Raw genomic sequence first — 11,767 nt, forward strand, 5'->3', positions numbered from 1 at the left:
TACATAAATGAACTTTAGTGACCTCCACCCACTAGTAAAAATATATAAAAAAATGTCTGAATAATTTTTGGTTTGACTGTATATGAATGCTTCTGTCGTTAATTTCAACAACTTTTATGGGTCCCCTCATGTGGTTGTTTTTTAGATTTACATTTTCTTTCTTTATGTTATGTAAAGGTCGATTTAAAAGAGCCTGGGAAATGTTTAACAATTTTTTTTTTTCATTACATTTCTTGCAAACACCCTTTTTAAATGTCTTTTTATGTATTTTATTACTGTAAAATACTTTGAAATAAATACCCATTTAAATATATATTTTGCGGAAATTATTTAATGTTTATGTTCAAGCACAAAACTTGTTTGTGTGACACTTTGAAGTAAAAAGCGAAACGGAAAGAAAGAAAATGCCCCAGCAACACCAGAGCAGTGTATGCATTGGCTCCTGCACAAAAATGTATTCCAGTACTCAAGCTGATGACTGTACAAACACATTCTGTTTTGTTTCATTGCAGGAGTCATTTCTGAAGCACAAATGGACCAGTTAGCGTCGACGGCACAACGCCAATATTTAATAGGGTCTTGTTAAAAACAATCTAATGCCATCTGGTGGTCCTTCTGTATACTGCCTGATTGGAGAGTACATTATCAACACTGTGGTTAGTTCACCCAAAAATGAATATTCTGTCATCATTTGCTCACCCTCATGTCGTTCCAAACCCGTAAGACCTTCGTTTATCTTCAGAACACAAATTAAGATATTTTTAATGAAATCTGAGCGATTTCTGTCCCTCCATTGATAGCCAACACAACTGAAAATTTGACGCTTCAAAAGAGATCGTAAAACTAATTCATATGAATTGAGCGGTTTAGTCCGAATTTTCTGAAGAGACTTGATTGCTTTATATGATGAACAGATTGAATGTAGGCTTTTATTCACATATAAACATTATATGTTGCCTATTATTTAAGAGACCTGAGCTATAAAATGCTAACAATCAACAGTTATTAATACATTCTTTAACAAATGTATTGTTTGTTAATATTAATTAATACATTAAAGGTGCAATATGTAAGAATTTTGCAGTAAAATATCCAAAAACCTCTAGGCCAGTGTTATATATTTAGTTCACTTGAATACTTACAACATCCCAAATGTTTGCAACTATTTGTAAACCGTGAGAAAATTGCAATTTTAACCAAGGCTCCGGGACGTGTGAGGAGTCTCCTGTCATTTGCGTCATACCCACGTTACCTTCGGTTTATTTTGTAGAAACCATGGAAACACCAAAGATGCTTTAATATATTAAATGTTTTAATAGAAAAGGGAACAGCTGTTTTGATACATTTATAGACAGAAAACGAATTATTGTTTTATAGCTCAACACGTTTAGTCTTATTATTTAAATCTAATTTTCTTGATTTTTTGCGAGTACCATGCTTTACCATGCCTCAGAGAAATACACTATTATGTGAAGCAGCTAACATAGCATAATCAGATGCAGCTTTATTTTTAGTAACAATACAGCATTTTCTCCATCATACAATACGTTTTAGAGTTAATTGCATGCCATTTATCAACACAAGCCATCCAGCATTTATTAATATATTCTTAAAATCGATCTATCTTACTGCAGTGTGCAACAGTGTCTCACAGAGTAACGTTATAAAATCATTTTCAGCACTCTCAAATGTATCTAATATGATAAACAGAGCTGTGTTACCTCATACTCATGACTGGAAAAGCAGAAGCGGCGACTGTGTCATAATAAAAGTCCCGCTGCTCGTGAGGCATGTGTTGCGCAATCGCTCCAGGGACCTCATTCAGCTTCCACAACACTCGGTCCTGCTCTGCTTCCTACTACAGTAACGTTAATAATCGCATCCATGAACATGATTTGTTCCCGAGTTTTATCCCAATTCTTTTCCACCGGCCGTTGAGGTGAAGGCCACATGTCCCAAGATTCCGCGCTTAAACTTGGCATCATCATGCTCTGCCTTTGTTTTGAATAGGCCTAGCTCTAGCGACCTCTAGCGGACAGAAATCTGCACCTTTAACTATGGAACCTTGTTGTAAAGTGTTACCATATTGTTATTTTTTTTTAATTTTGTGTAAACTATTAGTTGCATAAATATAAAAAATAATATATAAAATAAATTATAAAATAAATAAAATACAAACATACTTAATATTTTATGTTAAATAACATTTATATAATAATTATGGTTTTCTCAGATTTTTAAATATTTTATTGTGTATCATCAGACCAACCTATCAAGCATATATTGTAATAATATTTTTACTGACATATTTTTGAAAGTTACTAAAGATATTATGAAGTGTAACCGGCAATACCCCAAAACATCAGTTACAAGTTCATGTCACAACTCCCAGCATGTGCCCTAGGACTGCTGCTCTCAAACCTGTTGGATGTCATTCCTGGAAAGACAGCCTGAGGCCTAACGACAATTACAATGAGAATGTATCTGGCTTTCTCTTCTTTTATATCATACACAAATAACACTATTGAAATGTGGAGCGAATATGAGGGATTAGTTTTGTTTTAGGTAGCAGTCTAGTACATACTAGCCTACATTAAGGCCCTACTACATGCATTGCAAAACAAGAGTGACACAGATTTAACGCTTTTCTGGAATTCTGTCATAAAGTGTTGATGCTCATGTTGAAAGACTTTTGTTCACGTTCAGTAACAAATTAAGATATTTTTAATAAAATCTGAGAGATTTCTGTCCCTCCATTGAAAGTCTATTCACCCAAAACTCTGATGCTGCAAAACATTTGTGTTTTTTTTCCGAAGATGATCGAAAGTCTTAGGGGTTTGAAAAGCATATATTTTTTCATCTCATATTTCTTTTCCATCACTATGTCCCTATAGGGGCTCCGTAGGAACGACATGAGTAGCCTAACTGATGAAAAAAACAAAACAAAAAAACATTTTGGGGTGAGATATCCCTTTAAGACTCGCGAATCTCCGAGTCTCAAGCTTCGAATTTCAGGACTCGAGTTTTTCTCTCTGCCAAAAGCAAAACTATAACCAACATGATGGATTTATTTTCATGTAGCCTGGTCGTTTTTTTTTAATTGAGCAGAATAAGTTTTTACACGCATATCCAACCTGTTTGAGTTTAATTATCACTGACTCGACACACCCTCATGTGACCACCTGTACCGGTTTTTCCTGAAGATGTGCCGCAGGCTCATCGGTCCGAGAAGGGTAAATGCCGAGAATTAAAGGAAAGCCAATAGACATTCACACCTGCGCGCCGACACACCTAAAAGCTTCCACTTTTCACTCACGGAGGAGAAAGTGTTGAAGTGTAGAGTTTAAAACTGTTTGGAGGTTGTCATTGCTGAGTGTTGGGTGTGTAGATATCCATGTTTCGACACGGGACTCGCGTTTGGACCGCTGTTGCTGCGTTTCTCTTAGGTAAGCAACTGTCTCACTGAGGGGAGCATTTTGCGTAACTGACAGCCAGGTTAAGTGACATAGTTCAATGTCATATTAAATAAGATACAAATAAAGACTTACAGGTTAATACACACAGCCTATGCGTTCACTCATGGCGCGTTCTTCTTAAATTGGTGGCTTTGGTAGTTGTGTCGCGTCTTATCGTGCGTTGCGTTAAGTTCGTGGCGCGCTAAGTTCAAATAAAACGTTAGACTAGGCTACTGTTTTATTTTTAATGTGTGTTTAAAAAAAAAAAAAAAAAAAAAAGAACCGCAAGATAGGAAAATACAATTCAAGGTATTTTTTTAATATAGTGCCACAGTGCTTTCACTTCTAGAAAAACAGACCTTAGTCTATAGTCAAGAAGAGACTCAAGAAGGCAAAAACGTTCAACTAATAGGCCTTGCTTTAGCATGTTCAAATGATACATTTGATACTTATGCATTTAGTATCAAAAAGTAGGCTATGTTTTTTTTTAATGATGCAGGCCCTAGTATTATGTGTAAATTAGGTTTAGCATCAGTAATTTTAATTCGATCATTTAGCTTTGACAAAGCTGTATTTTCACTGTCATTAATCTCTTTTAAAACTGCAAATATTCAATATAATTCCCTAGTTAACATGAGGTCATAAAAACGGCATGTTTTATGTTATTATACACGTTTAAAGTATGTTTTACTGTAGGATTAGGATTATCGCGTCACACTGTCCCTGTTAATATCAACCATTGATGCTCAAAGATGATTCTCTGTTAAAACTGTTAGGTTCTGTTATAGTGGACGTGTGAATGAAATATCAAAAATGAACTCATGTTTTATTTCAGATGTTGCATAACACCTGTTTGCCTGGAGTTTTTGACCTGCACTGCACATTGCTAGGAATCGTGGCTGAGATGAACAGCAGGATTTCAGTCATTGTTTCTAGTAGTGTGCGCTGCAGATATTCAGCTTCTTGCCATGAATATCTGGGAGTATCTGGAGTCACATCTACAATCATAATGAGAAAAAGGTCTAATACAATGCATGTATGGCACATATGTGTATATATATTGGTTGCCGCTGGATGGCAGTGGAATGCAAGGAAAGTGACAACGGCAACTGATCTGCATGCAACATGCAAGTAACTGAAAATCTTTGGCATGTTGGCGAACCTGCCCAGGAGAGGCAGTTCAGTTGTTAGGAATTTAGACTTCCTCATTCAATTGTAATTGAGGCCTTTATGCAGAAAATAACCACACCAGATTTGGATCATGCATTTGATCATTTATAGCAATTTGCTTTAAGGCTTCTCTTTTTGTTGTTGTTGTTGTTGTTGTCTTACATTGGGTTGTTTTTCAAGTGTCAGTGACAAATAAAGATGATGAATGTTTATGATGGTTTCATGTGTATGAAAACTTGGTGGAAAATAAGGTTTTAATTTAGCCTAATGACAGATTGTATCCACAAAGTAACATTTACTTTCTTTTTTTAAAATAGTTTCTTGGATAGTGATTATACTGTAATTTTTTTTTTTTTTAATATTAGTGCTGTCAACTCGATTAATCACACCTAACATAAAAGTTTGTGTATATGTGTATGTATAATAAATATATATATATATATATATGTATGTGTGACCCTGGACCACAAAACCAGTCATAAGGGTCCATTTTTGTTTTGTTTTTTAATTGAGATTTATACATCATCTGAAAGCTGGATAAATAAGCTTTCCATTGATGTATGGTTTTTAGGATAGGACAGTATTTGGCTGAGATACAACTATATTGAAAATCTGGAATCTGAGGGTGGAAAAAAATCAAAATATTGAGAAAATCGCCTTCAAAGTTGTCCAAATGAAGTCCTTGGTAATGCATATCCAATCAATATATTGATATTTGATATATTTATGGTAGGAAATTTACAAAATATTTTCATGAACATGATCTTTACTTAATATCCTAATTTTGGCATAAAAGAAAAATTTATAATTTTGACCCATACAATGTATTGTTGGCTATTGCTACAAATATACCTGTGTGACTTATGACTGGTTCTGTGGTCCAGAGACATGGATTTATGATTTATTTATGATTGAATATAGTCATTGCTGCTGATATGGCATTAATGGCAATCGGCAGTATCACTTCAATACATTGTTCACAATAATTTAACAATTTTGTTTTAATCACTATACAAAATCAGGCATATATACCAATAACAACGACATTAATAAATAACAACAATTACATAGAATCTTTCAATTGAATATTTGACAGAAATTCTAAAATTACTCCAGGAGAAACCTTTTTAAAAATGTCCGTTAATGTGTTCTCTTTATAAAACCCTCGTCTAATATTATTTAAAAAAGGACATTCTATTAAAATGTTTTACACTCGTGAAATTCTTACACAAATTACAGACCAGTTTCTCTTCCCCCTTCAATAAATACGAATGAGCGAGTTTTGAATGTCCAATTCGGCATCTCATGTATATACAACCTGGTCATATCTTTTTTCAAAATAATTACTAATAACTCCTTGATCAAATTGATAGCACGATATAAAATATAGATTCTTTTATTAAAGTGCTTATATAAATTTTAAAAAATACAAATCTTACTGAATAGACATACAAGACCTTCTGTCAGGTTATAACCAGGAGATTGCAGTTTATTTGAATCAGATGTGTTGGATTTCAAATACTTCATTGACACAAACATACCCTTTAAAAGTAATTTATTTGGTATTTACAGTTGGCCAGTGGAAGCTATGAGAATGTGCAAGATACAAACACTTTCGCCGGTCACAAAACGTTTCCAGCACCAGCTGATTGTAAAAGAAACTGGCATGAACTTCTTCTTCTCCATACATTGAGTGAAAAATTCTAAAGTCTGTCACTCAGTCACACACATACACGAACATTTACAGTGGCATAACAGGTGTGAAAAGTTCAGTTTGCACAACTTTCGTAAACCAGAATTTTTTCCCCCCAGATCAAACAGATGACCATTGGATATTGTCAGTTTTACAGCAATACTTTTTTAAATCCCTGAATGTTGAACATTTGGCACAGGCCAATCCAGCCAATTAGTATCAGAATTGTAACACAAAATGTTCTTTTCAAATACTACAGCGCACTGTGATATGCGCTAGATTGACACAGCACTGAAAGAGAGAGATATATATGCACATTCATCACTAAAACACACACACATAAAGTGATTCAAAACTGATTCAGTAATACAATTTACAGAAAATGTTCTTAATCACCTTGTAAGCCTATAGCCACATGGATGGCAACATAAGATATTTTCCCTAAAAGTTTATTGGACACATTTCAGGCCATGCCTTTCATTGGAATGCACCAACACAAACTAGCATATTGTCATTTTTAAGATATTAACACGAGAGCGTTCAGCACTAGCGATCGAACACTGGTCTTAAAGAGGCACTAATGCGATACAAAAGTAGCTGCTGTCTTAAGTTGGATCTGTACAGGATGCTACATGTAGCCCGCACAATCATATTCCCATTCCCAAAAGCGCAGCAGAATATAATTCCTTTAGAACACATTTTGACAGGGATATGGAATGTAAGCAATAATTGATCAGGAAGGAAAAAAGAATGCCCTGAATAGCACTTTCCATGAATAGGGTACAAAATTGGTCATTTTCTCTGAAATATATGCACAAATCCCATAGTCTTAACAGAGAGCTATTAGATTTTCTGAAGTATTTTCCACACAACTAGTATTATTTTGTTTGATATCACATCAACATAATACTGTTAAACCTATTTTAATGACCAAAAATGCAACATTTGGTCCCAAACTAGCCTGCTCTAACTGAATGATAGATTAATTTAAGCTAAACTTGCAACAAGGTTAGCAGTTAATGTGTGTATAATATACACAAGTCCTAAACTGTGGTGGCACGTTTGCTTAAACTGCTAAACAAAAAAACAAACAAAAACCAAAGTAAAACAAAGCAAAACAAAACTTCTGAAGGTTCATCTTTTCATTGATCCTTTGCAGAAAAACAAACAAGTAAAAAAAAAAAGCAAAAAAACTACTGGAGGTTCATCTTTTCACTGATAAAACAGACAAACAAAACCCCACAAAACATTTTTTTTTTAAAGCCCCATTTCATACGCTATTTGTGGAAAGTGCCAGATAAACGTTGCCATAGTCACACTTGTTTGCTGGTCAGTTTTTAATGTCCCTGCTTAAAGTAAGTTTGCCATCAAATGCAAAGCACTGTAAATATGAACACTGAGATATTAACATGAATTGCACATGATGATGCAAGCAAGAAAACTGTTTATATCTGTTGCTACCACATGCCTTAAAATGTGTATTTTTATTGAATCATAAATAAAAATATATAAAAATAAAAAAAATTAGAAGTAGAGAGGTTTTTTGGCCCTTTTTTTTTTTTTTTTTTTTTTTTGTTTCCGGACGACAAGATTCATATAGACCCCATAGAGTTCACATTCAGCCAAGCATGCATTTGAACATTGGAGCATATTAGCAGCACCTACAAAGTAGATGAGATAATCGCTATAGACACTGCAGGAAATATCATTATAACAAAGGCACCCGAAGGCCGAGCGTCTCGAACCCTAGCTGTACGTGAGCCGACAGTGTGCGTGACGAGTTTCTCACAAATGATATGGAGGGCAAATGAAGAAGCACTGACAACCTCACCTTGATATTTAATTGGTTTGAAGACTGAACCTGCTTATCAAGATGTTCAGATGTGTTAGAGCAGGGCTGGAATTTTGCATTAAATAGTTCTCCAGAAATTCGATCACTTCGGTTTATGCTAACAGTCTCTTCGGATAGGGGTAAAACAATATAATACGAATTAAAAAATAAAATATATCCTCTCAAAATAAATCAATAAATATATAGCACAATTCAAGCATATGTTTTCCATTAAATTAAATAAAAAAAAAAATTCTGCTCTATCCTGATTGGCAATGCAACATGGAATCAAGACCAGGCTTGAATATAGATGCCAAGAGGGATGAAAAGAAAAGGGATATTCAAAAGAGCTGTGCAGTAGATCCCTTCCTGTCCAGTCATCCACAATGAGACAAGAACATGAGAAGCAAACAGGAACCACCCCTGTCGCCCAGTAGTTGATAACTCCAGGGTAAAAGACTCATTCACAACACGAAGAGACGACAACGGCTCATCTGATGTGATGAGCCGAGAAACTTGGAGGAAAAATAAAATTAAAGTGTCAGTAGCATCTGCCGAAAGCCTCATGAACTCAAAGTAGTTTCAGAATAACTTCCTCTATTGATTCACAAAGTAAAGGGCCGAACGGACTCATGATGGGACAGCAATGGAGGCTTATGGTCACTGTCTGTAGTAGGCACCTAAAAGAGGAGGAGATAAAGACGTGCATATTAAAAAAGTCAATCGAATTTGAAGCGTGATACCTCAAGTGCATTAGTGCAGTGTGAACCTTTGTACGCCGCTTCTGGTCTTGATGGAGGGCGAGGGGAGTACGGGCTCTCCACGTAAGCATAGCTAGGGTTTATGTTCTCGTAGTGCTGTGTAGGAGGGGGAGGCCTGGAACGAAGAACCGAAAGAAACATGAGACTCCTGTAGGACTTTTGACAGCGCAAGAGTGTAAATGAATTAGAGATGTAGTACCTCACAGGTTTGTGGTTCCGTGCTCTCTGATACTCGTCCTCTCTGCTACGCACCTCTTCTCGCATTCGTGGTCGTACTACATCTTCTTGTACTGGCTAATATGACAGAGCAGAAGAGAACATGTCAGTAGTGTCGATAGGGTCCACGTCATCAGGCCCACATGGAATATTGTGGATTTCATCAGCATCAGCATTTACTATATTGTCCGTTTAACCCTATACATGGCTTTCAAACACCTCTACATCAATTATTATTAAGTAAATAATTTGTTGTGTATTTAAATATTAAATAATGTATATTACAAATATTAAAATATATACATTTAACATTTAAATATTCAATACAGACAATTGTTCATTAAAACAGCTTAAAGTAGATATTTACATTTTTAATGAACGTGTGTGTATAATATATACACACACATACACAGTCAAAACCAAAATTATTCAGACATTTTTGGTATATTTTTACTAGTGGGTGCAGGACACTATAGTTCATTTATGTAAGTGAGGATAGCAAAATAAACTGTGACATATTATACCCAAAAATTCTTCATACTGTGGACTACCAGTAAAATTTGGGACCAAAAATTATTCAGACACTTTGACCTGACCGTGTTATCTGACATAATTAAGATACATTTTTTCTCACACAGTTTACTCTGAGATCGTCATATTTTATTACCTTCTTTTAAACTATAGTGAATAAGCTGTATTAATGAATGAAATGTTCAAGGTGTCTGAATAAATTTTGGTTTGACTGTATAAATACAAGAATGTTAATTCTTACATATGATGCATTTAATACTGATTTTTATATTAAAAAAGATAACGATATATATATTTCATAATCATTTAAATATGTTCATGTAATAACAATATTGATTAATTTATTTAATAGATTATATACAGTACAGTCCAAAAGTTTGGAACCACTAAGATTTTTAATGTTTTTAAAAGTTTCGTCTGCTCACCAAGGCTACATTTATTTAATTAAAAATACAGTAAAAAAACAGTAATATTGTGAAATATTATTACAATTTAAAATAACTGTGTACTATTTAAATATATTTGACAAAGTAATTTATTCCTGTGATGCAAAGCTGAATTTTCAGCATCGTTACTCCAGTCTTCAGTGTCACATGATCCTTCAGAAATCATTCTAATATGCTGATTTGCTGCTCAAGAAACATTTATGATTATTTTCAATGTTGAAAACAGTTGTGTACTTTTTTTTTTCAGGATTCCTTGATGAATAGAAAGTTCAAAAGAACAGCATTTATCTGAAATACAAAGCTTCTGTAGCATTATACACTACCTTTCAAAACTTTGGGGTCAGTAAGAATTTTTATTTTTATTTTTTTGAAAAGAAATTAAAGAAATGAATACTTTTATTCAGCAAGGATGCATTAAAATCAATCAAAAGTGGCAGTAAAGACATTTATAATGTTACAAAAGATTAGATTTCAGATAAACACTGTTCTTTTGAACTTTCTATTCATCAAATAATCCTGAAAAAAAATATTGTACACAAATATTTTGTACAATTGTACACATTAAATGTTTCTTGAGCAGCAGATCAGCATATTAGAATGAATTCTGAAGGATCATGTGACACTGAAGACTGGAGTAATGATGCTGAAAATTCAGCTTTGCCATCACAGGAATAAATTATTTTGTGAAATATATTCAAATAGAAAACAGTTTTTTTAAATTGTAATAATATTTCACAATATTACTGTTTTTACTGTATTTTTAATTAAATAAATGTAGCCTTGGTGAGCAGACGAAACTTCTTTTAAAAACATTAAAAATCTTAGTGGTTCCAAACTTTTGGACTGTACTGTATATATACACACACACTTTTTGTCAAGTATCAATAGACCATACGATTAAAAATAAAATGAGTTTTAAAGGGTTGAGCATGGCTGGAATGTTATATTGACCAATCAGCATTCAGGACCGGGCTACATAAGGTCTATAAGTTGGAATGGATGCTGCTTACCTTGTATTCCAACTCGGGTCGTCTTCTCTCTATTACTTGTTTCTCCTTCTCTTTCGATCTCTTATACTCCCTTTTCTCTTCCTCCAATAGCCGTCGGGCTAATTCCTTAAAATGCATTACAAAATGAATTATAAAACACACAAAATAATTAGGTCTGGAGATAACAATAACCCTGACTTTGCACACACACACAAAAAAAAAACATGCTGTACCTCATCTTGAGCAACTTGAGCGGCTCGTTTCTCAATTTGACTCGCCTGTAAAAAAGATATATAGTTACTTTTTTGGATTACAAATCCCCAATAATTATAACCACCGAGAAAGATTCACTCGAGATACCTTAATCTCTTCTTCCTGTAGCTTGCGTGCCACCTCCATGTCTTTGAGCTCCTGGTCTTGTAGGTCTAAGTGGGCCAATCCGTGCGTTGCTTCCTTCATGCCATACTCTCCTCGAACCTTCCGGCCTGCAGGGGGCATTAGAGGATATGAGCCCAAAGACAGCACTACAGAGCTTCGCTCATAATTTATTTGCAAAGTAGCCAAGAAGAAACTTTTATTTTGGGATTAAGAAGGGATGATCAAAAAATGCAGGTTTGTTGCCACAGTCAAGATTTAGTGCACAAGATTCCCACAAACCACAATCACCAATGCACA

The 11,767-nt window shown here is 34.4% G+C and overlaps 1 protein-coding gene and 1 long non-coding RNA gene across 3 annotated transcripts in view; one reads left to right on the plus strand and one right to left on the minus strand.

Annotated features, from left to right (window-relative positions):
• The first annotated feature begins 2,891 nt into the window (after nucleotides 1–2,891).
• LOC125262843 lies at nucleotides 2,892–4,835 on the plus strand. Its single transcript, XR_007183631.1, has 2 exons — nucleotides 2,892–3,446; nucleotides 4,291–4,835. It is a non-coding gene; the product is annotated as an uncharacterized LOC125262843 (long non-coding RNA).
• Nucleotides 4,836–6,163: 1,328 nt separating this feature from the next.
• Nucleotides 6,164–11,767, minus strand: part of ccdc50a (coiled-coil domain containing 50a) — a 22,986-nt gene continuing 17,382 nt past the window's right edge. For both annotated transcript variants that reach the window (XM_048166398.1, XM_048166404.1), the window contains 6 exons: nucleotides 11,453–11,577; nucleotides 11,326–11,370; nucleotides 11,114–11,218; nucleotides 9,110–9,204; nucleotides 8,919–9,025; nucleotides 6,164–8,829 (listed from right to left, as the gene is read on the minus strand). In XM_048166398.1, the coding sequence (XP_048022355.1) occupies nucleotides 8,810–8,829; nucleotides 8,919–9,025; nucleotides 9,110–9,204; nucleotides 11,114–11,218; nucleotides 11,326–11,370; nucleotides 11,453–11,577 (497 nt within the window). In that variant the 3' untranslated portion in view covers nucleotides 6,164–8,809. The remainder of the gene's footprint in view (nucleotides 8,830–8,918; nucleotides 9,026–9,109; nucleotides 9,205–11,113; nucleotides 11,219–11,325; nucleotides 11,371–11,452; nucleotides 11,578–11,767) is intronic.

This window comes from Megalobrama amblycephala, linkage group LG2 (assembly GCF_018812025.1).
Source record: "Megalobrama amblycephala isolate DHTTF-2021 linkage group LG2, ASM1881202v1, whole genome shotgun sequence".
Lineage (NCBI taxonomy): Eukaryota > Metazoa > Chordata > Actinopteri > Cypriniformes > Xenocyprididae > Megalobrama > Megalobrama amblycephala.